Genomic DNA, 27,401 nt, shown 5'->3' with positions numbered 1-27,401 from the left:
ACCATTGGAGGTTTCTGAGGAGTGGAGAGGTATGGAGTGAACGGTTTTTCAGGAAAACAGGCAGCAGATCGAAATAGGGAGGGGAGAGACAGGAGGGAAGGAGGTCAGGAAGGGGGGCTTTATGCAATAATAATAATAATAACTGTGGTATTTGTAAAGCACTTACCATGTAGCGGGCACCGTTGTAAGCTCTGGGATGGATACAAGCAAATGGGGTTGGACACAGTCCCTGTCCCACATGGAGCTCCCAGTCTCAATCTCCATTTTCCAGATAAGGGAACGGAGGCCCAGAGAAGTGAAGTGACTTGCCCAAGGTCACGCAGCAGACAAGTGGTGGAACCGGGATTGGAACCCAGGTCCTTCTGACTCCCGGGCCCGGGCTCTATCCACTCTGCTTCCCCTTCAGCAGTGAGAGCTGCCAGCATCCATTTCCAAACACAGGGGAGAGGCCCAGCTGTTTTTCCCAGGCTTTTTCCTCCTGGAGGGTGAGCTAATCCAAGAAGCTCCTCACCCTTTTCCCTCCCCATCCTCCGAGGCTGGGCGGAGGGGAATTCTCCCTATTCCGGGCCCAAGGAGATTGGATACGGTTGTCTCTGCCGGCCCTCCCGTTGAAGGCGATTTTTCATTTGGTAAAGAGATTACGGTCTGTTTCCCAAGGCGGGCTGGGGTGAGGCGGGGGGGTGGGCGGGGGGGGGAGTCGAAATGCGGGGAAGGCAGGAGGTACAGGCGCTGTGGGATTTTTTTTGCTGCAGTCACCGATTTATTTGGAACCTGTGAGGAAAGGCGTAATCCTGGCCAAGCGACGCTTCAGGATGGGCGGTGGTATGGTCTCTGGGGTGTGGGGGTGGGGGGCCGGGGCCTCGTCTTGGTCCAGCGGGGGCCCGTCAGATTGTGGGAACTATCCTGACCCACCCCTCTCCCATGCCCGTGGAGACAGCTGCCGGTGGCCCCCCGAGTTTTCTGTTCTATTAATTTGCTCTCCTCTCCTGTGTCATGTGGACCGCCCACCCCACCCACTAATAAAGCCAGGGAGCTGGACTCATTTGAACCCAGATCTTCATCCCTGTCTCTCCCTGGAAGCCATCGTAAACCTCCAGTGAAAACCCCAGTGGATTTTTTTCAGAAGAAATTCGGCATAGTAGATAGAGCACGGGCCTGGGAGTCAGAAGGTCATGAGTTCTAATGCCAGCTCTGCCACTTGTCTGTTGGGTGACTTGGGCAAGCCATTTCACTTCTCTGGGCCTCAGTTCCCTCATCTGGAAAATGGGGGTTGAGACTGTCCACGTGGGACAGGGACTGCGTCCAACCCGATTTGCTCGTATCCACCCCAGCGCTTAGTACAGTTGAGGGCACAGAGTAATTAACAAATACCATTATTATGATTCTTGTCTCAGGCATGGGCTCATTCACCTAATCCACCTGTGGATGGAGTCTTCCCTGGGCTGACTGAGAAAACTTATTTTTCCTCAGTTTGTTTTCTTGCTTACAATTTTCCATTCCCCCATAGATCCCTAGGGAAGGGATTATACCTGCCAATGCTTTGTATTGAGCAGCAACCTGGACTAATGGATAGAGCCCGGGCCTGGAAGTCAGGACCTGGGTTCTAATGCCGCTTCTGCCACTTGTCTGCTGTGCGACTTTGGGCAAGTCGCTTTACTTCTCTGGACTTCTGTTCTCTCATCTGTAAAATGGGGATTAAGACTGTGAGCTCCTTGTGGGACAGGGACTGAGTCCAACCGGATTTGATTGTATCCACCTAGTGCATAGTACTGTCCCTGGCACATAGTAACTACTTAATAAATACCGTAATTAATAGTAGTAGTAGTAGTACAATGCTCTGCACACAAGAAATGCTCAGTAAATACCATTGTGCTAGTAATCATATGTAAGCGGTATGCACACAGTAAGGGCTCAATAAATATGATTGAATGAATATTTATCGAGCACATACTGGGCACAGAGCACGATACTAAGCACTGGGAGAGAATACGTAGGTGGGAATTAGACATGGGCCCTGAGCTCTCCCAAACGTTTAGTAAAGTGCTCAGTAAATACCACTGATTGAATGCTCGTAGCATATTAAGTGATTACTGTGTGCAGAGCACTGTACTAAGCACCAGGAAAGACTACACAGGTGGGAGTTAGACACGATCCCTGTACTCTTCCAAACATCTAGTACAGTGCTCTGTGCACAGCAGGCACTTTATAAGCTCCATTACTTGATCGATTTTCCTGTCACCAATAGCCAGTGCTGTGAGAGTGAATCTGTCCTTTTTTCAGTGGGAATGCCACTGGGTCAGACACTTCCTTCTGCATCAGCCCTCCCTATCAGTCTATCAATTTATTGTGTGCAGAGCACTGGGCTAAGCACTTGGGTGACTACACTAGAGGTAAAAGCAACCTCCCTGCCCTCAAAGAGATCTACCGGGAGTATAACTTATAGATGAAAGAAAAATGAGAATGGGGAAATGGGTGGGTGGATAAATAAGTGCTGAAGTAGTAGAGTACATAGATCAGCTTTAAAAAAAAAAAAAACACCCCAAAACAGTGCTGGTAGTTTGGAGGGTGTGCTCTGGAGAGGAGGAAATTAATCAGGGAAAGCTTCCTGGAGGAGGTGGTGGGATTCTAGGAGAATTTTGAAGACAGAGTTTGCTGTGGTCTGAGGGTGTTGAAGGGAGAGGGAATCCAAGGAAGAGGAAAGGTGTGAATGTGGAATCTGTGTCAGGAGAGTCGAGAATGGGACCCAAAAACTTGAGAAGAACGGAGAGCGGGCGCTGAGGAGTGATGGGAGAAGAGCGCTGATAAGTAAGAGGAAGAAGCCGATGGAGTCTTTTAATGTCATCTGTCAGGAGCCCCTAAGGGTCTGGAGAAGTGTCCTTGTCTAATAACTGAAGACAGTCCCCGAGTTACCGTTTTGGTGATTAAATTTGATTGGGACAGCAGGTCAGAGGAAAAATATTGATTGCAGCTGCTGTTCAAATTAGACTCCTTATGTGGGCTCTAATAAAGCTTCCTTTGTCTAGAATCTTCCTGAGGGAACTGGAAAACTACATTGATTATCCAGAACTGGTAGGAAGGTGTTTTCTAGAAAGGGTATGTATAACAAACCTCTGTATTTCACTGTGCGCTTCCTCGACCTGCTGAAATCCTGATTTGTGGGCTTCGGTCTCACCAGTCAAACTTTCCCAGGGGGTCGAAATACCTTCCCCTTTAAGGATCATTTCATTCTCATCCTGGGAGGGACACATTTCACAGATATCATGTTCCCTGACCGTTAAAATCCATTAACGTGTGACCGCTTTCTCTTCCCCCAAACTCAGATGGAAGACTTTCAGATTTATGAGAAATACTGTCAGAACAAACCCAGATCGGAAAGTCTGTGGAGGCAGTGGTCAGACTCTGCCTTTTTTCAGGTATACTTCCATGAGTCTTTGCCAAACCTTACATTTCCCAATTGATCCGTTTGGCCGGTAATAAACCAAGGGGTTCTCTGAATCGATTTCAGGAATGTCAGAGGAAGCTTGATCACAAATTGAGTTTGGATTCCTATTTACTGAAGCCCGTACAGCGAATAACCAAATATCAGTTACTCCTAAAGGTAAGAGGGGAAAGCTAAATAAGGTTCATATACTTGATTTTGGCAGGGCCGAAATTTGATAATGGGATTTTTGTGTCCTAAAAATGGCCCCAAAATTTAGTGGCCCTTAAGCTGATAAATGGAGTATGGCCTAGGGGAAAGAGCCCAGGCTTGGGAGTCAGAGAACCGGGGTTCTAATTCCGGCTCTGCCAATTGCTTGCTGTGTGGCCTTGGGTAAGTCACTTAACCTCTTTGTGCCTCGGTTACCTCATCTATAAAATGAGGATTAAATCCTCATCCCTCCAGTTTAGACTGTGAGCCCCATGTGGGACACGGACTGTGTCCAACCTGATAATCTACCCCAGGAACTAATCAGGTCAGACTCAGTCCCTGACCCACATGAGGCTCACGGTCTTAATTCCCACTTGACAGATGAAGGAACCGAGGCACTCTTAAATTGAAATTAAGCCCAATCAGAGGTGATTTTAGGATCGAACAGATAAAACTCTAAGCATTGTTTCCTTCCCCTCTCAGGAAATGTTGAAGTACAGTAAAAATTGTGATGGATCGGAAGATCTGCAGGAAGCGCTGACTTCGATTCTGGGAATTCTGAAAGCTGTCAACGATTCCATGCACCTGATTGCTATCACTGGCTATGATGTAAGTTGTACAGTCTAAGGGAGGGTGGGCATGAATGACGTCCTAAGAGGTGTTCATTTATTTTTTTGCGTATTTTAGGGAAACCTGAATGAACTAGGCAAGCTCTTAATGCAGGGTTCCTTCAGCGTTTGGACTGATCATAAAAAGGGTCATGCAAAAGTGAAGGATTTGGCCAGGTTTAAGCCAATGCAGCGACACCTGTTTCTCCATGAGAAAGCAGTATTGTTCTGTAAGAAGAGAGAAGAAAATGGAGAAGGCTACGAAAAAGCACCGTCCTACAGTTACAAGCAGTCCTTAAATGTGAGTAGAGGTTCAGAGAGCAATAGCAGTGAATTTTCTGCAGAAGGTGTCTGTGTGTGTGCTGGTGTGTTCATATAGCAAAAGCAGTGGATTTTCATTGGAGTGTGTATGTGTGGGGAGGTGGAGCTTAATAGCAACAGCAGCGGATTTTCATCAAAGGATTTGCGTATGTGTGCATTAATAGCAAAAACAATGGAGTTTCATTTGCCTGTGTTTTCAGATAGCAACAATGGTGGGTTTTCATTAGGAGGGTGTGTGTATGTGTGGGTTCGATAGTAACAGTAGCAGATTTTCATTTGTGTTTATGTGCGGATTTTCATTAGAGGATGTGTGCATGTGTTAGCAAAAGCAATAGATTTTCATTAGTGTGGGTGTGTGTATTTGTGTTCGGACAGCAATAGCAGTGGATTTTCATTATAGAGTGTGGGTAGTGTGTGCATTCATAGCTAACTACATTTCTTGAAAAAAAAATCCAGGATTGAATTTACCCTTTGTTTGATTTTTTTTGTTTGTCTTTTTGGGTGGGAGAGGTGGTTCTTTGCTTTCAATGCCCTTCTCTCTGCCTTTTCCTCATTTCTTGCATTTGCCAGATGGCCGCTGTTGGAATTACAGAGAATGTGAAAGGTGACAACAGGAAATTTGAAATCTGGTATAATGCAAGGGAAGAAGTCTACATCATTCAGGTAATGACACTTGGTGACAGTAGATTTTTTTTTTTTTGGCTTAAGTTTTCATTTGCTTTATGTCCTGCTGCCTGTCAAATATAATTCTTTCCATTTTGAGAGAGGTAATGTGCCAAGCACTGAACTAAGAAAATCAGGTTTGATGCTGTCCCTGTCCCCTGTGAGAATTGCAACTTTGGTTATTCAGATAATTTTATTTCTGCAAAGTATGATGACAATGGTATTTGTTCAGCACTTATTATGTGTCAAACACTGTTCTAAGCGCTGGGGTAGATACAAGCAAATAGGGTTGGATACAGTCCCTGAGCCAAGTGGGGCTCGCAGTCTTCATCCCCGTTTTACAGATGAGGGAACTGAGGCCCAGAGAAATGAAGTGACCTGCCCTAGGTCACACAGCAGACAAGTGGTGGAGCCAGGATTAGAACCCAGGTCGTTCTGACTCCCAGGCCAGTTTATGTCACGGGTTATTTGAGCAAAATACCGAGGCATACTGTCTACGAATGTTTACTGTGTCAACCTTAGCATTTCTTTTTTTTCTTTTTTATAGGCACCAACCCCCGAAATTAAAGCAACCTGGGTTAATGAAATCCGGAAGGTGCTAACCAGTCAATTGCAGGCATATAGAGGTAAATTTTTCTTTCATTCAATCAATATTTACTATTTATTGAGCACCTCCCATTGGCTAACCACCGCCAAGCTCATGGTGAGCAAGAAGGGAATGAGAGTCATGGCCTCTGCCCTCGAGAAGCTTGCAGTCCAACTGGGGAACTGACTGGCAGCAGATATTCACAAAGTGGTGTGGCTGTTCAATCAACAGCATTTATTGAGCGTTTACAGTGTGCCGAGCACTGTACTAAGCACTTGGGAGAACACAGTATAACAGTCAGCAGACATGTCCCCTGCCCGTAATGAGTTTACAGTCTAACAGGGAGCAAAAGGATGAAAGGGTGAGTTGTTATAAGTCAAGACTTTCGCCTAGGTGCTCAGGCGTAGAAATCTAAGTATTAAGAGGAGCTCTTGGATGGAGGAAATGGAGTTTAATCAGGGAAAGCCTCCTGGAAGAGGTGGGTTTGGGGGAGAGCTTTGTGTACCTTTCAAGCGCTTAGTACAGTGCTCTGCAAATAGTAAGCACTTAACAAATACCATTATTATTATTCTTATTATTAGATGGGGAGAGCTGTTTTCTGGTGGGTTTAAAGGAGGAAGTGGTGAACAAGAGTTTGGGGGTCGGCAAATCTGGAAAGAGGTCCAGGAAGTGAGGTAGTTTGGGAGACTGTGAGCTCCTTGTGGGCAGGAAATGTCTGTTACATTGTCATAGCGTGCACTCCCAAGTGCTTAGTATGGTGCACACAGTAAATGCTTAATAAATAAGATTGACTGACCAAAGAGTGTGAGCTGGGGGAAGGTGGGAGAAGAGAGCCTGTCTTGCATACTCAAGTAGGACTGACAAACTTTACAAGGTCCAGTAACGAAACTACTCCCTGCTGGTCAAGTCAAAAGAATGAAGGCAATCAGGTCTAATTGTCCTTTCTTGCAGAAGCCAGTCAACATAGAGCACTGGAGCAATCTCAGAGTTTGCCATTGGCTGCCTCATCAAACACAAGGTAAAGATAGACGCATCAGTAAGAACGTAAAACTGAGCGGGATCCTTTTGTTTCCCAAAAGTTTAGATTCATTATTGATCATTCGATGAGGAGTATTTATTGAGCTCTTACTGTGTGCAGAGCACTGTACTAAGCGCTTGGGAGAGTGCAGTGTAACAGAATTGGTAGACACATTACTTACAACCACCTTCCAATCCAGAGTCGGTTTTACATGCACAGTGCAAGGTTGATTAATGATTAAGTTCAGAGCTAAGCATTTGAGGGTGGTTTTTTTTCCTTGTTATCTACAGAGGGTTCTAACTCACTACTCTCTGGGTGATATTTTCCCTAAATCTGAGCCAGTTCTTCAGATAAAACTTGGTCAAAGAAGAAACTACGTGAGAAGCCTTTTGCTTCTCTTGGAATAGATTTAAATATGTTTTGTTCATTAAAAACTGGACAAGAAAATACCCCCGGGGGTGAAAATGGAGAAAGGCAAACATTCAGAGTTGCCTTACTCTGTCAATCAGTTGTACTTATCGAGCGCTTACCGTGTGCAGAGCACTGTACTAAGCGCTTGGGAGAGTACAGTACAACAATAGACACATTCCCTGCCCACAATAGAATATAACAGACACACTCTCTGCCCACAACAAGCTTCCAAGTCTAGAAGGGGGGGCAGACAATATAAATAAATTACAGATATGTACATAAGTGCCGTGGGGAAATGAATGAATGAATCAAGGGAAATTCGTGAATGAATCAGTGATAATTTTTGAGCACTACCTATGTGCAGAGCACTGTACTAAGCGCTTGGGAGAGTACAGTACAACAATAGACACATTCCCTGCCGCTGTGGTCTAGAAAAATCTCTGACCAACCTGCATTCTCTTTTTCTTTTCCCCACTTTGGCCTCGAATCACCTAGCCCTTCGAGAAACCACACAAGGAAGGTCAGAAAACCAGAAGAGAGTAAAACCAATCGAATGAGCTTGGAAGGGTGTATCGGCTCAGGAACGGCGCCTAAATTCCCGGACAAAGACAAAGGTAAAAAGCCTTCACCGCTGAGGTGCCCGGTGGCATTGAGGTCTTCTATAGTCCCTGACCATGACCCTAACCCTGACCTAAAAGCACTTGTGTATAGATCTGTAATTTTATTTATTTGTATTGATGTCTGTCTTTCCACCCTCACCCCCCACCCCCCCGCAAGTCTGTGAGTTTGTTGTGGGCAGGGAATGTCACTGTTTATTGTATTGTACTTTCCCAAGCGCTTAGGACAGTGCTCTGCACACAGTGAGCGCTCAATAAATAGGATTGAATGAATGAATGAAAACCATGTTCCCTGTCCCCAACCAAGGAGCTTAAACTCTAGCTGGGGAGACAGACCTGAAAATCTGTTGAATATGCACAGAGCGAGCAGTGAATGAAGGCGATTACTACTTCTATAATACCCACCTATACAAGTGAAGACAATAAAGAAGTTCAAAAGGGGTGAACTGGCAGAAATAGGGGCCAATGGACAGATGTCTTTTTCCCATCTCCAGAGTGTTATTTGGGGTCATTCCTTGTCGCCCGATGGGCTATCTGTGCTTTGCATTTTCTGTGTCTCTCTTTTTCTTTGTAGATGAATCACTAACTAGCTCTACCTCCGAACGCTCTGCTCTGTCAAAAAAGCACTTTACATTGCAGGGCTTTGCTAACCTCAAAAATCAGAAAGGTAAAAATGTTACCCACCCACTCACGAAGTCGAATCTGTTTCCTAGTGGTAACTACCGTTGTGGCCATGCGTTTTTGCGTATCTCTGTGGACGATGATTCGCTCATGCGTGTCTTTGTAATCCCCAGGAGATATCTTTTTGAATTTCCGGATGGTCTGTTGGTCGAGCAAGGTCTCTGCTGTCAAAATTCAATCCATCAGTGGTATTTATTGAGCGCCTGCTGTGTGCAGAGCACTGGACTGTAAGCGCTTGGTCTCCCACTATACGGCAAAGTTGGGAGATGCATTGTCCCCGTCTGCGGAGGGACCGGAGAGTCTTTGGAAACTGGCCTCTAAAACAGGAGTCTCATTTAGCTTTTGCTTTTCCAAATATCTTTCTCTTTTCTTTTTCTAAGTTAAGACACTTGTAGGTTTGCTTTCTCTTCCTCACTGCTCTTCCAGCCGAGCGATTGTATTCATAGAGTGCATACTGCCCTGAGCTAACAGAATGCTGGATAATGATTAACACAGTTCCTTATTTACCCTTATTTTCTCTTTGAAAAGTAGTTTCTTTAAAGGTTATGCATGGCGTTAAGTAGTCAGGAGGCAACCACTAGCAGACTGAGGTTGCTCTGTGGAAACCCAGTCAGACATTGCCAGTAATTCTCTTGATGTGGTGCTCCTTCAATGAGTCAGCGGTGTTTATTGAGTGCTTACTGTGTGCAGTGCACTGTACTAAGCGTTTGGGAGAGTTGGTACACCTGTCCCTTCCCTCCAAAACAAAATAGCGCCCAATCTTTTAAACAGGAAAATGGGTAGCCGGATTATTTGGCGTGTGAATTCAGCCATATCTTCAACCTTAATATTTACTGGCACAAGTATTGCCTCCACACAAGAGAAGCAGCGTGGCCCCGTGGATAGAGCACAGGCCTAGGAGTCAGAGGACCTGGGTTCTAATTTCGGCTCTGCCACTTGCCTGCTAGGTGTTCTTGGGCAAGTCGCTTCACTTCTCTGTGCCGCAGTTTTCTCATCTGCAAGATGGGATCTCGATACCTGTTCTCCCTCCTACTTAGACTACGAGCCCCGTGCGGGATCTGATGATCTCGGATCTCCCCGCGGTGCTTAATTCGGTGCTGGACACATAGAAGTCGCTTAACAAATACCACAATTGTTATTTGATTGTGTTTTCTAAACAGTCTGCCTCTAATTAGAGGGCCCAGGTGGAATTAGAACAAGGGGAAGGTCTTTCATTCTCGGGTAAACTCAAAGGTACTACCATGCATGACCCACCTTTCTTTCTCATTCCTCACCCTCTCTCTGTCTCTGTTTTTGGTCTACTCATCCGACCGCAGCCTCTCCTACCGGCCCTGACAAAAAAGCTAAACGTCACGAAGTAAAGAGCGATCCAACTCCTTTGGGTTTAAGAGGTAGGGTAATGCAACCTTTCATTTCCCTCAGCGATCGTTTGTACGTCCAGGAAGCGCTATAGCTTGCTGTTTGACTAAAACACCATCCAGTTGGCATTACCAGGGAGAAATCAGCAGTTTTCTCGCCACCCCAGCTTCTGCGGTTCATTCATTTAACCGTATTCAGTGAGCGCTTACTGCATGAAGAGCACTGTACTGAGCCTGTGGGAGAGTACGATAGAACAATATACAGACACATTCCCTGCTCACAGCAATCTTACAGTCTAGAGGGTGAGGCAGACATTAATAGAAATAAATGATAGATATGTAGATAACTGCTGTGGGGCTGGGAGGGCGGATGAATAAAGGGAGCGAGTCAGGGTGACGTAGAGCCGAGCGGGAGAAGAGGAAAGCGGGGCTTAGTCAGGGAAGGCCTCTTGGAGTAGATGTGCCTTCAATAAGGCTTTGAAGCGGAGGAGAGTCATTATCTGTCAGATTTGAGGAGGGAGGGTGTTCCGGACCAAAGGGGGGAAGTGGGTGAGGGGGTCGGCAGGGAGATGAAGGTACGGTGAGATTAGCATCTTTGCGATAATTTCCAGCCTTGAGTTTTGGGCTATATCAACTAGAAAGCCTTCAGTCCCAAGATCATTTCCACCTGTCTTGGGAAGCAGCATGGCGTGGCCTTACTGGAAAGACCACAGGCCTGGAGGACCTGAGTTCTAATCCTGGTTGGAACACTTGCCTGCTGGTATTTGAGCACTTACTGTGTGCGGAGCACTGGACTAAGCACTGGGGAGTGGGTGATACAACAGAGTTGATAAGCATGTTCCCTGTCCACAACAAGCTTACGGTCTAGAGGGCAAGTCACCTCACTGTGCCTCCGTTTCCTCATTTGTAAGGAATCGGGCTGACCCCATGAGCCATACCTCATGAGAAGCAGTGTGGCTTAGTAGCAAGAGCCTGGGTTTGGGAGTCAGAGGTCATGGGTTCGAATCCCGGTTTTGCCTGTCAGCTGTGTGACTTTGGGCAAGTCACTTAACTTCTCTGTGTCCCAGTTCCCTCATCTGTAAAATGGGGATGAAGGCTGTGAGCCCTACATGGGACAACCTGATTACTTTGTATCTCCCCCAGCGCTTAGAACAGTGCTCGGCTCATAGTAAGCGCTTAACAAATACCAACATTATTATTACCTGATTTGACTTCCACTTTCCCTGAGCCTGACTGGAGGGTCAATCACCTCCAGCGATACCATATCAATCAATGGTATTTATTGAACGCTTTCCATGTGCAGAGCACTGTACTGAGTACTTGGCAGCAGCATGGCCTAGTGGAAAGAGCCCGGGCCTGGGAGTCAGAAGGACCTGGGTTCTCATCCCGGCTCTGCCACTCGTCAGCCTTGTGACCTTGGGCGAGTCATTTCACTTGTCTGTGTCTCTGTGACCTCATCTGTAAAATGGGGATGAAGACTGTGAGCCCCGGGTGGGCAAGGGACTAGGTCCGACCCGATTAGCTTGGATCTACCCCAGCGGTCAGTACGGTGCCCGGCACGTAGTAAGCGCTGAAGGAATGCCATGTGAAGAAAGGAAAAGTCCCAGGAGCCCTTCTCTTCCCCAGGCTGGACGAGGACCGGCCCCTCGCAGGACACGTCGGAGGAAAACGACTGCTGGTCCAGCGCCGAGGACCCGCTGAACTCATCCGACGAAGATGGAGCCACAGCGGTGGGGCCCAAGAAGTTGGTGAGCCTGAAAGGCCTTGCTTTGGGGAAACGTCTAGTAATACTACTACTACTACTGATGATGACATAAGCTCATTGTAGGCAGGGAATGTGTCTGTTTATCGTTCACTCATTCAAACATATTTATTGAGTGCTTACTGTGTGCTTAGCACTGAAGTGATAACAATAAGTATGGTATTGGTTAAGCGCTTACTACGTGCCAGGCACTGCATGAAGCGCTGGGGTGGATACAAGCAAATCAGGTTGGACACAGTCCCTGTCCCACACGGGCTCACAGTCCCAGCGCGTGGGAGAGTATAATACAATAAACAGACACATTTCCTGCCCACAGTGAGCTTGTGGTCTGGAGGTGGCGGGGAGAAGGACGTTAATATATACAAACAAATGAGAGATGTACATAAGTGCGGTGGGGCTGGGAGGGGGGCAAGAACAGAGGGAGTAAGTCAGGGCGACGCAGAAGGGAGTGGGAGAAGAGAAAGGGGAGCTCTGTCAGGGAAGAACCAGGTCCTTCTGACTCCCAAACCCTATTCACTAGAGTTCACTATTCACTAGGCCATGCTGTGTCTGTTATATTGTCCTCTCCCAAAGGTTTAATAGCAGCATGACTTAGTGGATAGAGCATGAGCCTGGGAGTCAGAAGAGCTTGGGTTCTAATCCCGGCTCCACCACTTGCCTGCTGTGTGACTTTGGGCAGGTCACTTAACTTCCCTGTGCCTCAGTTCCCTCATCTGTAAAATGAGGATTAAGACTGTGAGCCCCATGTGGGACAGTGACTGTGTCCAACCCGATTTGCTTGTAACCACCCCAATACTTACAACAGTGCCTGGCACGGAATAAGTGTTTAACAAATACCACAATTATAATCATCATCATCATCATTATTATTAATTCAGGTTCCTGGTAAATACTCCATCGTGGCAGATCCGGAGAACGGAGGGACGGACGTGCTGGCTGTCAAAAGTGGAGACTTGGTGGAGTTGATCTCTGAGGGGACTGAGAGACAATGGTAGGTGGAAACGGCTCGGACCAGTCATGATTCCCCTTTAGATTTGCGTCGACGACGTCCCCCACCTTTCCCTCCCCCGCGTCTCATTTGTGACAGCCTGCGCCTCTCTCTCAGGTATGTGAGGAATCTGACCACCAGCCGAGAGGGGTGGATTCCAACCGGGAGTTTGTCGGCGCTCATTGGGAATTCCAAATCGGCTCAGTCTCTGGCAAGTTCAGGTGAGCGCTTCTCCGAGTCCTCCGGGGGACCCACCGACGTTCTTGCCAAATTCCCTCCACAAGTCTGTTTGATTGAAAACAACAACTGACCTTCTCTGCTTGCTCTTCTGCTTCCCCCACCCCGCCTCTCCTCCAGACTCCGGGGCTGGCGCCGCCATTTTGAGTTCTTCCTCGAGCTGTAGCGAAGGCGGCAGCGTCCCCTTCTCGGACAACAAGGGGTAGCCGGCCCACCGGTCCGACGCTCAATAGGGACCCCTCCTCCGCCCCCCGCTCATGGCCGGAATGAAATAAAAACCCAGTCTGTAGATCTGCAAGTTTCATCTTGCTTGGGTCTGGCAGGTGGGACGAGAGAGCGGGGAGAGGAGTGGGTTTTGTCATTTTTTAAGCTACTCAGAGAGCCCCTCGGAGGAAAAACTACCCGCTCGAATGTAGAATCGTGAGGTGCTGGAATTCACACCGGACGTCGACGCGCGGAGATTCGGGAAGAGCCTCACCCGTCGCCGACCCTTTCCTGGTTTCCTCAGAAAGGCACCGGTCAGTCGCCCGACCCGCATCGGGACATCCTGGACGAGGACAGAGCAGGATGGGTGAAACGTCAAGGGCCGTCTCGGGCAGATTACGGCCGTGCGAATGCATTCTGCGATTGTGACTTCATCCCCCGAAACGTTCCTCTGAGAAATCCACCGACCAGAAAGAGAGCCCGGGGCTCCACGGACGAAACTTGGGTATGCCCCGGCTTGGATCCGGCTTCCTTCCGTCTCCGGCACCCTGCTCTCCGTGGACATCTGCCTCCTCCTAAGCTGTGTCTGTGAGGGAAGGATGCCTCCCCCACGGCTCTGTGAGGAATCACCGTGGTTTTTTTTTTCCCGCTGAGATTTTTTAGGCGAACGATCCCGTGGCCATTTTGGGGATGCACTGGCCTCCAACAGAGTCCTTTACCGAGAGTCAACGTGTTTACATCCAAGGGCAATTTGATACCATCTTTGACAGAGAACTATTTCACCATGGAATGATTTCTTACGTGTCTGTAATGTAAACCGGTGCCATTCCGCTAAAGCCGTTGGCTGGGGAATTCAGGCGACTAAATCCCTGTCACCTCCGTGGGATCAGGCCGCGTTGCCTTTGCCAGCCTCGAGAGGAGAGAGTCCTCTCTCTAGCAAGAGAAAAGCCGATCCTAGAACTACAAGCCGTAATTTTGTTTTCTATTAAAAGAGAGGGGAAGTCCTTTCTTATAGCACCTCACTGCATTCCGGGAATATTTCAATGGGGTTTTTTTTAAGGAAAGATAAACAGTTTCTTCAGGGTGTCGGCAAAACCATTATTCTTTACTGGAACTTAATACCAGAATGATCTAAAATGCAAACAGTAGCATCTCCTTTTTTTAGTGTCTGGCAAGTCCATCCTCATGCCCCGTACTCCTAGCCTATGTATCGTGTCTTTTCCTCCCATCTCGGAACGATCGATTGAATGCCGAGAATTTCATTCTCTCCAACAAAGCGGGCTGGGAAGAAAATGCCTCGATATTTTGGTTGTCATTTTCTGATTTCAGAAAAAAAAACAAGTCCTCTCTCGCTATTGGAGCATGTTCTGCTCATGATTGATGCAGATATTTTTCTATGTATGTATGTATATATGTACTATATATATATATATATATCTTGATGTAAAGGATGTATTTATAGTCTTTACGCTGCTCAAAGTGGCCACTTTACACAGGATATCATGCACTACCGCAATACGAAGGCTGATCGGAACTTCCGTTGACTCCTCCGTTTCTAGAACAACCTCCCCAGTTAATGTTTCCTTCTTCTCAAATCCCACTGGGTCCCAGGCCGCTTCCAGTCAGGACCCATTAAGCCCAAAATTTAATCCCGAAAACGGCAAAGAACGCGCAGAGACTCGGTTGCTTTTCTTCTGGATTGTAAGTTATTTGTAAACGATGTGTTTTCCACTTCCCTCGATCTTTCCCGATATCCTGGTGGTCTCCTCTTTGTCCTAGCACTTTAACCCTCCCGTTTCCCTCCCCTGACCTGTTTTGTTTTGTTACTCCTATTGCTGATGAAAATGAAATACCACAATCAGAGTTCTTCATGGTATGGATGAAAGCCGAACCAATAAATTTCAATCACTCTTTCTGGATGACTTCATTTTTGAAAGGCACAGAGCGTACCAGTCAAGCGCTGTTCGGAGCACCGGGGTAGATAAAAGCTAATCAGGTTGGACGCGGTCCCTGCCCCACATGGGGCTCACGGTGTTAATCCCCGTTTTACAGATGAGGGAACTGAGGCACTGAGAAGTGGAGAGGAGGAAAGAGAACAAAGGGAAAGAAAATGGGGTGAAGAGGGAGGGATTCCCAGACCAGAGGGAGGATCTGAGCGAGGGGTCGGCGGAAATATAGACCAGATGGAGGTTGGCCTTAGAGGAATGTGGTATGCAGGCTGGGTTGGAGTGGGAGGTGGGCGAGGTGTGGGAGGAAGGGGAAAATTGCCTTAAAGCCGACGGTAAGGAGTTTCTGTTCTGTTGGGGAGGTGGATGGGCAATGATGGGGGCGGTTCTTGAGGGGTGGAGAGACATTGACTGAACGGTTGTTTTTTTTAATTCGTTTAGGAAAATGATCCGGGCAGCAGAATGAAGTACGGACTGGACTGGGGAGAGACAGGAGGCAGGGACGTCGGCGAGGGGGCTGATGTCAAGGTGGGATAGGCTAAGCGTCGTATCAGTTTGTATCGAAAGGAAAAGGGTGATTCTGGGTGTGGGGCACACTGAGATTGTCATCACAGCAGGGGGCCTCGGGCATTTTGGAATTGCTTCAAACCTCAGCAGCCAACCCTTAAGTGTAGGATGGATCGAGCCGAACCCCGAAAACGCTGCTCCTCCATTTTATTCCTCCTGATAAATGCAGAAATAGCAGCTCCCTCCTCTCGAGGGCTGCGGTCAGGAGACCGGGGAGGACGTTTCTGAAAACACTCTGACTCAAGTGCTTCTCCCCCCAGCCTGCCATCTGTCGTGGATTTATGGAGCCGTACCCCCAACCCCCTCCACCTCACAGTGCGTCCGAAGCAGAGAACTTTGTCCAAACAGTTTGCGGCTGGAATGTCAACAGCTGGTTGAGACTTGGATTTCATCATGGACTCCAGCGGCCGCCTCGTTTGGATCCTCGTCTCCGGGATCGCGCTTCGCCTCGCTCTGGCCGCAGGTACGTCTCGCGAACTGTGGTTATTTTACCAGGGAACCTGTCCGTCCTTAGCTGGAGTCAACTGAAGCTAAGATGACCGGAGAACAGCCGAAAAATAGATCTCTCTTGGGAGTGTTGCGGTCGTTATGTCCACTCTGGTCTGCCCTTCTAGAAAACCCGCGGAGAACTTGGCACTGCTCCAGGAAGTTGAGCTCAGGAACGGAGAGGAAAGCCCAGCTCCCGGGAGGTATCCGGGTTTCAATGTCAGCGGCTGATCTCCTTGGGCTACCTGGGGGCGGGTGGGATCGATGAGGATTTTGAAACCCGAAACTCCAGGAAATGGGAACCGGGGGAAGGTGGGGGAAGAGGCAAGGTAAATAATATCTACTGAAAATCGACTCCGGAAAACCGGAGGTGGCAGCAACCAGACGGACACAGGTTGCCAGACACCGATCTGATTCTGTTCTACTCTGGTGCTTAGTACGGTGCTGGGTCAGTTGGTCAGTGGCATTTACTGAGCGCTTATTGTGAGCAGAGTGCTGTATTAAGCGCTTGGGAGACTACAGTACAACAAGAACTTAACAAATACCACAGTTACACTTATTATTATTAGGTGACCTAGGGTGAGAAAAGGATGAAGGGATGAAAAACAGTGACTTTAATCTGGAAATTGCTCGGTGGATTCCTTTCTATCCATGTCTTCTTGTGAAGTCCAACTCTGATGGGACCTTTGCTTGACCCCCAGCCGTGGTCCGTGCAGGGGGAGGGGGCTTGGGACTCGCAGCACTTAAATCCTTCTTTGCGAAGCAAATGGCAGTGACGTTGCCATGGAAACTCAAGCACTCTGCCCCATCTTCTAGGACCCCTCCACTCCCCAACCCCTTTGGGGACCATTTGGCGGGTTTGATTTTAATCCCGGCTGCACCACTTGTCTGCTATGTGACCTTTGGCAAGTGACTTCACTTCTCCGGGCCTCAGTATCCTCATCTGCAAAATAAGGACTCGATAGCTATTCTTCGTCCTACTTAGACTGTGAAGTCCATGATTACCTTATGTCCATCCCAGCGCTTAGTACAGTGTTTGGCACGTAGTAAGCACTTAACAAATACCACGTTTATGGGTCGCCTCAAGCCACCTCTAGGCTCTGCAGGTTATAGTGTTGTGTTGTACTTTTATAAGAATTCAGCACAGGGCCCTGCACTCAGTAAGCACTCAAATAGTAATGATTGACTGATTCCCATAAGAGTTTCTATAGAACATCAGTAAAATGTGTAACCTACATAACACTCACAGAGTAACAGAGTTGTTCCTTCAGGGTCCCTCTAGACAGTAAGCTTGTTATGGACAGGGAACCTACCAACTCTGTTATACTGTACTCTTCCAAGTGCTTAGTATGGTGCTCTGCACACATCAAGCGCTCGATAAATACCATTGATTGATGGACTGACTGAGGAGCTTGAGTTTTCATGCATTTGCACCTCTCTCAGTCTTCATAAAGCAGGATGAAGCAAACAGTCTTCTGCACCGGCAAAGAAGAGCCAACTTTTTCCTTGAAGAGCTGAGGCAGGGTTCTCTGAAGAGAGAGTGTTATGAAGAAAAATGTTCGTTTGAGGAAGCCCGGGAAATTTTCCGGAACACCGAAAGGACGGTAAGTAAATGCCGGCTCGTTGTTTGAGCCGTTGCTTACTCCGCTTTGGTTCAAGATCCTCCCTCTGCCTTGGAGGGCGCCGTGAAGCCAGGGATGGGACTGACTGAATGAGGTACCTTCCAGACGTAGAATTTTTTTTATTGGTGTTTTTTAAATGCTTATTATATGCCAGCTACTGTTCTGTGCACTGGGGTAGATACGAGTTAGGTTGGATACAGTCCACGTCCCACTCGTGGCTCACGGTCTTCATCCCCAATTGACAGATGACGCCACTGAGGCACAGAGAAGTCACACAGCAGGAGTCAGGATTAGAATCCAAGTCCTTTTGACTCCCAGGCCCACATCCTATCCGCTGGGCCTCGCTGCTTCTCTGTTCTGTGTTTGTCAGTCAGGATTGGACTTCCCTCACCCAGGGGCAGGTTGCAAGACCATTGAGTGGTTGCAAGGAGCTCTCAGGCTAACAACTCAAAAAGGATTGGCTCTGCTCTACTTTACATCCCTTGACAAGCAAGGTGGCTTAGTGGATAGAGCCCGGCCCTGGGAGTAATCCCGGCTCCGCCACATGCTGCCTGTGTGACTTTGGGTGAGTCACTTCACTTCTCTGGGCCTCATTTACCTCATCTGGAAAATGGGGATAATGAGTGTGACCCTCATGTTGGGCAGGGACTGCGTCTTACCTGATTAACCAGTATCTACCCCAGCACTTAGTACTTTGCATACAGTAATCACTTAACAAGCAGCATGATTATTAATACTAGAAAAAGTCTAAAATCATGGCTTAACCTCTCTGGGCTTCAGTTACCTTATCTGTGTAGGAGTAGACTGTGTCCATCCTGATGACCCTTGAGTCTACCCCAGCACTTTAGAACAGTGCCTGGCAAATAGTAAGCACTTAACAAATGCCAGAAAATAAAAAGAAAGGAGCAAAGAGAAGAGAAAAGGGAGAGCGAGAAGACTCCTACGCATGTGGACGAGAGGTGAAGGGATTAATACCAGATTTTCAGCAAAGTCCAGGCTCTTTTGGAAATTGATCTCAAACTTTGCAGACTTGTGCCAATTCAGTCAGTTTGCCTCTTCTTAACATCCCCTGGGTTTATGTTAAGACCAGCTACTACCTCTAACGTGTCTACCGACTCTGTTCAACTCTCCCAAGCACTTAGTACAATGCTCTGCACGCAGTAAGCGTTAAATATGTTGGATTGATGGCTTTTAAAATGCATCTGTTTCCCTCTGCAGTTCTCACGGGCAGGAATTTAAATAATAATAATAATTGTGGTATTTAAGCCTTACTATGCACCAAGCACTGTACTAAGCAAATTGGATAAAGCAAATTGGGTTGGACACAGTCCCTGTCCCACATGGGGCTCACAGTCTCAATCCCCATGTTACAGATGAGGTAAGTGAAGCTCAGAGCAGTGAAGTGACTTGCCCAAGGTAACGCAGCCGACAAGTGGCAAGTAATGCCCTTCCTGCCTTTTGAGGATGAATTTGCTTTCTGATCACTGTGAAGAGAAGCAAGGAGATGGGAGGAAAACGCATATTTGTCCCCTGTCCTAGTTCTGTATCATACCCCTTCCGTCTCCCCTAGATTGTCTCTGACCCCTTGGGCTGTCGAAATGAGGTCTCAGATCAAAGAGCTTCTGGGGTGGGCAGAAGGGCACTCCTGTTTGGGGAAAGTTTGCTGCTTTGGTGTCTGGGGGTAACCCGCCTCACGGAATTCTCCCTTTTATTTTTCCAGAAAGCATTCTGGGTCTTGTACACCGGTAAGTAGGTGTCCTTCCCCAGCCCACAGCCGGCCTCACCCCTGTCTTCCCCTCTTCCCCCCATGAAGCCCCACTAACACCAGTTTGTGTCCACAGATGACAACCAGTGTGATTCCAATCCCTGTCAGAATGGAGGGACCTGTATGGACCAGATCCAGGCTTACGTCTGCTACTGCGCTGAGGACTTCGAGGGTCGCAACTGCGAAATAAGTCAGGCGGCGTCCTTCGCGGGGATTCCGTCTCTCAGAACGTGGCTTTTTGGTGGTTTTGCCCCTTGCTCGTAAAGAACCTAGGGTTTCTGACTCCCAGGCTCATGCTCTTCCCACAAGATCACGCAGCCTCTCTCTCCCCTTTCAACTGCAGATTGAAAAGTCTCCCCACACCTCAAAGCCCTCCAATGGCCAACAGTCCCTCTGGGTATCAAATGGATACTCCTGCCGGTCGGCTTTAAGGCGCTCCATCGGTTCTTTCCCCGTACTTGTCCTCGTTCCTCTCCCACTTCAATCCAGCTCACACCCTTCACTCCTTTCTTTCCAACCACTGGGTGCTTCACTCTTGCCTCTCTTCCCATCGACCTCTTGCTGATGCCTAATATGACCCAGCCGGCGCACTTTGCTCCTCTAATGCCAATCTACTCACTCTATCTCCATCTCGTCTATCTCGCCGCCAACCTCTGGCCCCATGCTGCCTCTGGCCTGGAATGCCCTCCCTCTTCCTATCTGACAATGACTCTCCCTTTCTTCAAAGCCTTGTTAAAGGCACATCTCCTCCAAGAGGCCTTCCCTGACTAAACCCTCCTGTCCTCTTCTTCCCCTCCCAGCCCCACAGCACTTATGTACATTGCCATAATTTTATTTATATTAATGCCTGCTCCCCCCCAGACTGTAAACTCACCGTGGGCAGAGAATGATTCTGTTCTATTGTCACTTCTGTTGTCCTTGCACACAGTCAGCACTCAATAAATTTGACTGACTCATCCTCCTTCCTAGCTGAAACACCCCCCGCTTTATACACGACAGACCACCAATCTCTCCATCTTCAAAGCCCTTCCAAAAATCACACCTCCTCCAAGAGGCCTCCCTGATTAACTTTCATCTTCCCTCCACCTATTGATACTCCAGCACTTTTGTACCACTTATTCACTAAGTTACTTGCCTCTAAAAGCACTGGGATACTCCCCCTGGTAGCACATTATACATAGCTTTAAACTCTGTTGCTTCCCCCATGTGGAATTATTTCTGTCTCTCGTATTTGATGGTAAGCTAGGGCAAGGACTGTGACTGTGAACTTTGTTGTAATCAATCAAAAGAATTTATTGAGCGCTTAGTATGTGCAGAGTACTGGACTGAGTTCTCGGAAGAGTTCAAGCGGAGCTGATAGACACGTTCCCCGCCCACAACGAGCTCACGGTCTAGAAGGGAAGAAAAATGTTAATATAAAATAAATGTTACGCATATGGACTTAAATTCTGTGGGGCTGAGGGTGGGATGAATTCCAGGTGTCCAAAGGGTACAGATCCAAGGGCACAGAGGACTCACGAGGGAGAGGGAGTCGGGGAAAAGAGGGCTCAATCAGAGAAGGCATCTTGGAGGAGATGTGATGCTAATAAGGCTTGGAAGGTGGCGAGAGTCGCGGTCTGAAGTATACAGAGGATGAGTGGTCAAAGGTATTTATTGAGAGCTTAGTGTGGGTTCAACTGTAGAGAAGTAGCGTGATCTAGTGAAAAGAGCACGGGTTTGGGAGTCAGAGGACCCGGGTTCTAATCCCACTCCACCCTTCCTCTGCTGTGTGACCTTGCGCAAGTCACTTCACTTCTCTGTGCCTCAGTACCCTTAACCCCGTCAGTAAAATGGGGATTAAGACTGTGAGCCCCATGTGGGACACGGACTGTGCCCAACCTTGTACCTCCCTCAGCGCTTGGAGCTCAGGCAGCTTGCATCTACCTCGGCGCTTAGAACAGTGCTTGACATATAGTAAGTGCTCAACGAATACCACGATCATTATCATTATTACTGTTAGATAAACGCGAGCTGCTGGCGTGCATCTACGAGAACGGTGGCTGTGAGCATTACTGCAGCGATGACCCGGATACGATACGTCGTTGCCGCTGTGCCGAGGGGTACGCTCTGGGCTCTGATGGTGTGTCGTGCATCCCCGAAGGTAACCTCCCAGCCCCTCGGGTGACCAACCTCCCCGGGAGGCTCCCCCCGAGCTCGATGTTGTCTATCCTCCACTCCAGCTTGACGTCCCAAGGAATCTCTGAGTACTTTCCTTTGGGACTGAAATTCAGGAAGAGGGGACCCTTATCACCACCTACGTTGCTTGCCCGGGATTTAGGGGATTTTCCTCAGTAAAAGCATTCAATCGTATTTATTCAGTCGTATTTACTGAGCGCTTACTGTGTGCAGAGCACTATACTGAGCACTTGGGAGGTATAAGCAATAAGCATTTTCCCTGCGCACAATGAAAGCAGCATTTTTTAAGACCAGAAAGAGCATCTCAGCTAAGTGGAATGGGTGATTTGACTGTGTGTATGTTGTGAAGTTGTTCAGTGTATTGTGGCCTGAAATAAATATCTAAGTATCTGACTGTGAAGCAGTGTAGTGGTTGAAGCACAGGCCCGGAAGTCAGAAGGATCTGGGTTCTAATCTGCTGGGTGCTACTTATCTGCTTGCACAAGTCACTTCACTTGTCCTATAAAATGAGGATTTAAAATGTGAGCCCCACGTGGGACAGGGACTATGTCTATCTAACCTGGTTAACTTCTCTGTGCCTCAGTTCCCTCATCTGTAAAATGGGAATTAAAAATGTTAGCCCGCTGTGTGGGACAGGGACTGTGCCCAACCTGATTAACTTGTATCTGCCCCGGCACTTAGAAGAGTGCTTGGCACATAGTAAGCACTTAAGAAGTACCATGACTGTTATTACTATTATTCCAGAAATACTTCCAAATATTCCCTTTGGCTTGAGCTCAACATTTCCCAGAGGTTTAAAGATAGCAAAATACTATTAGCCCTGCCCCATATTCCCCCCAAAAGCCCAATTTCTCCTGGTTTTGCCTTTTATGCACAGTGAATGAGGTCAATTCATCTTGCTTTTGACTCTGGATCCATAATTGACTCATTGTTTTATACAGTTGACTACCCATGTGGGAAGATACCTGTTCTGAGGAAAAGGAACGAAAGCAAACCAGAAGGGAAAATTGTGGGCGGATATGTATGTCCTAAAGGAGAATGCCCATGGCAGGTGAGACCTCAGTTAACTTCGGTGTTCTGTCATGCAATGTTTCATTCATTCGGTGGTATTTTCTAAGTGCTTACTGTGTGCAAAGCACCAAACTAAGCGCTGGGAAAAAATATACACAAGTGGAATCTGACTTAGTCCCCGTGATTCACGCTTACCGTAAGCTCCATCTCTAGACTCTAAGCTCATTGTGGGCAGGGAATGTGTCTGTTTATTGGTACACTCTACTCTCCCGAGTGCTTAGTACAGTGCTCTGCACAAAGGAATCGCTCAATAAATATGACTGACTGACTGGCACAGTATCAGGGAGATTGAGAAGGTGAGCATCCAGACCCAGACTGTATTCATTCATTCAGTAGTATTTATTGAACACTGACTATGTGCAGAGCACTGTACTAAGCGCTTAAAATACAGTGGGAGGAGTTGGAAAAAACCTCACCACAACTGGCAATAGCAAGAGGATGAAAAATGAATAAATGATTAATAATAATTATAGTCTTTGTTAAGCCCTTACTGTGTGTCAGGCACTGTTTTAAACACGGGGGTAGGTACAAATAAATCGTGTTGGTCGCAGTCCCCGTCCCACGTGGGGCTCACAGTCTCAATCCCCATTTTCCAGATGAGGTAACTGAGGCCCAGAGAAGTGAAGTAAGGAAGCCCGAGGTCACACAGCAGAAAAATGGCCAAGTGGAGATTAGAACCCATGGCCTTCTGACTCCCAGGCCCAGGCTCTATTCCACCTAAATCTATATTTACCTAGGCACCAAGGGTGGCACTTAGATATGTTTGGCCTTTTCCATGAGGCTCTCAAGGCCCGAATTAGTCACGATCTTCCTTGCCAGAATGAAAAAAAAAATCACTCTTTACCTTTGATTCAAAGCCATAACCAGAAAGCAGCCAAGTGATTGCTCTTTAGTGCCCTTGGAATTTTACTTTTATGTTTCTATCTGAATATCTATTCATTATCTATTCATTTCCTCTTTCTTCCTTTCATGCTGAAGACTAATAGCATACTAGATCCACAGATAAGCAGCAAGACTAATGGACAGAGCCCGGGCCTGGGTGCCAGAAGGTCGTGGGTTCTAATCTCAGCTCTGCCACTTGTCTGCTGTGTGACCTTGGGCAAGTCACTTCAATTCTCTGGGTCTCAGTTACCTCCATCTGTAAAATATGGATTGAGACTGAGCCCCATATGGGACAGGGACTGTGTCCAACCTGATTGGCTTGTCTGCCCCCACTGTTTAGTACAGTGTCCGGCACACAGTAAATGCTTAAATGCCACAACTAAATTATTATTATTAGAAGCTTGACCAACGGGAGGCGACTTGCGCACAGCCTTATGGCCGGGTTTAGGCCAGGAAAATCAGTGAAATCCTCACCATATTAGTCTAGTGCCTTGCAAACAGGAAACTCTCAATAAATGCAGTTGATTGACCGGTGTATCTCTTGGTTCTGGGCAGGCTCTGATAAAGATGAATGAGAAACTGCTCTGCGGGGGTACCCTTCTATCTTCGACTTGGGTGGTTTCTGCCGCTCACTGCTTTGAAAGGATCAACCTTAAAAATATGCAAAACCTAACAGTCGTTCTGGGTGAGTACCTTCCCTCTTCTCTTCCCCCACCCCCTTACCTTTTAAAACACATTTTGTTGGATTACACTGAACTGGGCTTTTAAGGAACAGTGACAGATATTTCAGTATAGTTGACACATAAGCACTTAGTACAGTGCCCTACCCCCGGTAGGTGCTCAATAAATATTGATCGACTGACTTCACGGAAAGAATGGCCTTCAAAGATGCTTGCCTGGAAAAGCCATTTGTCCGTCTCCCTTCTGGTTTCTGAAGAATGTCATCGCTCGTGGAGCCAGGACTAATAACTTGAATTTCCTTTCCGACTCTCACTGGAGATCACATTAGTCCCAGGGAGTCAAATTCATTCCCATTTTAGAGATGGAGAAACTGAGACTCGGAGAATCAGATGGTCAGCTGCTAGTGGAGTGAGGAATGAACTGTGGCTTCTAACTTCCTAATCCTGTAGTCACCACGAAACAGTCTCTCACAGCAAATGCCAGCACAGCCCCAGATGAAGAGCAGAAGAGGTGAGCCGATCTCTGCTCTTAAATTCTTAGGATTGATGTGAAGGTTCCCTATACTTCTTCTGAAAAGCGAAGAAAACAGCAGCGGCGGCAGCAGGAGAAAAAGAATAATAATGCTAATTATGGCATTTTTTAAGCGCTTACTGTGTGCTAAGCACTGGGGCAGAACACAGTTCCTATGTTCCATGATAGTTAACCCCAATTGATTCATCACTTGAGTGCTTACAGGGTGCAGAGCACTGTACTCGGGAGAGTACAAGATAACAGAGATGCTAGACACATTCCCCATCCACAAGGAGCTCACGATTTAAATACCGACATTATTATTTAAAGGGGGAGAATAACTGTCTGTCGGATATGAGGGAGGGAGGACGTTCCAGGCCAGAGGTGGGACGTGGGTGAGGGGTCGGCGGTGGGATAGATGAGCTGGAGCTACAGTGAGAAGGTGGGCATTAGAGGAGCGAAGCGTGTGGGCTGCTTGTAGTGGGAGAGTAGCGAGGTGAAGTAGGAAGGGGGCATGGTGAGTGAATGCTTTAAACCTGGTGGTGAAGAGTTTCTGTTTGATGTGGAGGTGGATGGGCAACCACTGGAGTTTCTTGTCCTGAATGTTTTTCTAGAAAAATGATCCGGGCAGCAGAGTGCAGTTTGAACTGGATTGGGGAAGAGACAGAAGGCTGGGAGGTGATCAAGGAGGCTGATAGAGTGATCAAGGCGGGATAGGAAGAGTGATTGTATTAACGAGGTAGCCGTTGGGATGGAGAGGACGGAGGGTAGCGATGCCGTGGAGGTGGAACCGACAGGATTTAGCGATGGTTGAATAGCGAATATGCGGGTTGAATGAGAGAGAGGAGTAAAGGATAATGCCAGAGTTAGGGGCTTGTGAGACGGGAAGGACGGCGGTGCCGTCTACAGCGATGGGGAAGTCGGGGAAAGGACAGGCTCGTGGGCAGGGAACGTATCTTATCACCTCTCTTCCACTGTCCTCTCCCAAGCGCTCAGGGCAGTGCTCTGCACGCAATAAGCCTCATTAATCGATTCTCTCCTAGGGGAGCACGAAATAGGCCAAATAGAAGGGAGCGAATCGGAAGTGGGAGTGCGGAAGATCATCAGGCACGAGCTTTACGTCCGGTTGCAGACGGACCACGACATCGCCCTGCTCCTCCTGAGCCAGCCGGTGGCCTTCAGCGACTTCGTGGTGCCGCTCTGTCTGCCCGAGCGGCAGCTGTCCGTCAACGAGCTGGCCCTGGTGCGACAGTCCTCCGTGAGCGGCTGGGGCCAGCTCCTGGAGCGGGGGGCCACCTCCCTCCAGCTCATGAGGATCGAGGTGCCGCGGGTCAAGACGCAGGACTGCAGGAAGTGGAGCAACCACTCGGCCCAGAGCCCCGTCATCACGGAGAACATGTTCTGCGCCGGCTACCTGGACGGCTCCAAGGACTCCTGCAAGGGCGACAGCGGCGGACCTCACGCCACCGAGTACAAGGGCACGTGGTTCCTGACGGGCATCGTCAGCTGGGGGGAGGGCTGCGCCTCCGTCGGCCATTACGGCATCTACACCAGGGTGTCCCGGTTCACCGAGTGGTTGAACAGGAATATGGATTCGTAGGCCCTCCTTTTCCCTCTCCCCATCTCCCTCCCTCGGGACGAGCGCGTTTCTGCTCTTTGAAATTCCTCTTTGGAATCCTGACCCCTTTCTCTCCCCCTCCCCCGTGATAAAATAAACGTTACCCGGCACGGAATTGTCCTCCCGCATAAAGGCGGTTTTCGGTTTTGGAAGGTATCTGTGAGCTGGGGCCTTGGAAGGGCTCCCGAGAGAGCACGGGGCCCGGGAAGCCGAGGACCTCGTTCATTTGATCTTACTTAGTGAGCGTTCGCTGTGTGCGGAGCGCTGCATTGAGCACTTGGGAGAGAACAACAGAACAAGAAACAGACATATTCCCTGCCCACAGTGAGCTTCTCTCATCTGGATAATTTCAACATCCCTCCCCAAGTCTCCATGTAGAGCTGGCCTCCGAGTAACAAGCAAATAATATCAGAATGCAAAACAACATTCTAATTACAGCAAGAGTTCAAATACAGGGTATCTCACACCATTTTTCTCTGCCCCATCCATCATCCCAACTCTCCTATAAGCCTTAGCTGCCGTGTAAATGGAGTCCAACTCTAGACCTTGACCACTGACCATCTTCAAAGTGGGTATTTAACAAACTTTTTTTTCCCCCCGCTCAGCAAAGCCACATTTCACTCCCCAGACCGTGTTTTGGGTCTTCCCTCGAAAGCAAACCGGTCTTGATAGAACAACTCATTTTTCAGAGGGCTCAACAATTTCCAGGTGAGCCCTTGCCAAGCTGCTTTGCTGTTTCTGCTCTGAGCGCTGCACTCTCTCTCAGTGGAAAGAGCCTGGGCTTCGGAGTCAGAGGTCATGAGTTCGACTCCCGGCTCTGCCACTTGTCAGCTATGTGACTGTGGGCAAGTCACTTCACTTCTCTGTGCCTCAGTTCCCTCATCTGTAAAATGGGGATTAACTGCGAGCCTCACGTGGGACGACCTGATTAACGACCTGATTACCCTGTATCTACCCCAGCGCTTAGAACAGTGCTCTGCACCTAGTAAGCGCTTA

At 48.1% G+C, this 27,401-nt stretch overlaps 2 protein-coding genes across 9 annotated transcripts in view; both read left to right on the top strand.

Annotated features, from left to right (window-relative positions):
• MCF2L (MCF.2 cell line derived transforming sequence like) overlaps nt 1-14,996 on the top strand; it is a 121,811-nt gene extending 106,815 nt beyond the window's left edge. For 5 of the 7 annotated variants that reach the window (XM_007668689.2, XM_007668690.3, XM_029048104.2 and 2 more), the window contains 15 exons: nt 3,024-3,093; nt 3,321-3,413; nt 3,506-3,598; nt 4,112-4,237; nt 4,316-4,537; nt 5,128-5,220; nt 5,768-5,846; nt 6,758-6,824; nt 7,731-7,849; nt 8,427-8,519; nt 9,850-9,924; nt 11,518-11,639; nt 12,532-12,644; nt 12,759-12,862; nt 12,999-14,996. In XM_007668689.2, coding sequence (XP_007666879.1) covers nt 3,024-3,093; nt 3,321-3,413; nt 3,506-3,598; nt 4,112-4,237; nt 4,316-4,537; nt 5,128-5,220; nt 5,768-5,846; nt 6,758-6,824; nt 7,731-7,849; nt 8,427-8,519; nt 9,850-9,924; nt 11,518-11,639; nt 12,532-12,644; nt 12,759-12,862; nt 12,999-13,084 — 1,555 coding nt within the window. In that variant the 3' untranslated portion in view covers nt 13,085-14,996. The remainder of the gene's footprint in view (nt 1-3,023; nt 3,094-3,320; nt 3,414-3,505; nt 3,599-4,111; nt 4,238-4,315; nt 4,538-5,127; nt 5,221-5,767; nt 5,847-6,757; nt 6,825-7,730; nt 7,850-8,426; nt 8,520-9,849; nt 9,925-11,517; nt 11,640-12,531; nt 12,645-12,758; nt 12,863-12,998) is intronic. The other 2 variants (XM_007668691.2, XM_007668693.2) reach the window with 2 other exon arrangements.
• Nucleotides 14,997-15,515: 519 nt separating this feature from the next.
• F7 (coagulation factor VII) lies at nt 15,516-26,525 on the top strand. 2 transcript variants are annotated; one of them, XM_039914961.1, is made up of 9 exons: nt 15,516-15,556; nt 15,856-16,058; nt 17,525-17,685; nt 19,424-19,448; nt 19,545-19,658; nt 21,468-21,608; nt 22,585-22,694; nt 24,152-24,281; nt 25,831-26,525. In XM_039914961.1, the coding sequence occupies exons 2-9, from the start codon at nt 15,989-15,991 to the stop codon at nt 26,385-26,387; spliced, it is 1,308 nt and encodes a 435-aa protein (XP_039770895.1). In that variant the 5' UTR covers nt 15,516-15,556; nt 15,856-15,988; the 3' UTR covers nt 26,388-26,525. The 2 variants fall into 2 exon arrangements, with proteins under 2 accessions (XP_039770895.1, XP_039770894.1); XM_039914960.1 differs by having other exon boundaries at nt 15,543-16,058.
• The last annotated feature ends 876 nt before the right edge of the window (nt 26,526-27,401 follow it).

This window comes from Ornithorhynchus anatinus, chromosome 20 (assembly GCF_004115215.2).
Source record: "Ornithorhynchus anatinus isolate Pmale09 chromosome 20, mOrnAna1.pri.v4, whole genome shotgun sequence".
Lineage (NCBI taxonomy): Eukaryota > Metazoa > Chordata > Mammalia > Monotremata > Ornithorhynchidae > Ornithorhynchus > Ornithorhynchus anatinus.
Note: the sequence above shows the minus strand (reverse complement) of the source record. Positions and strands in the feature narration are given on the sequence as shown.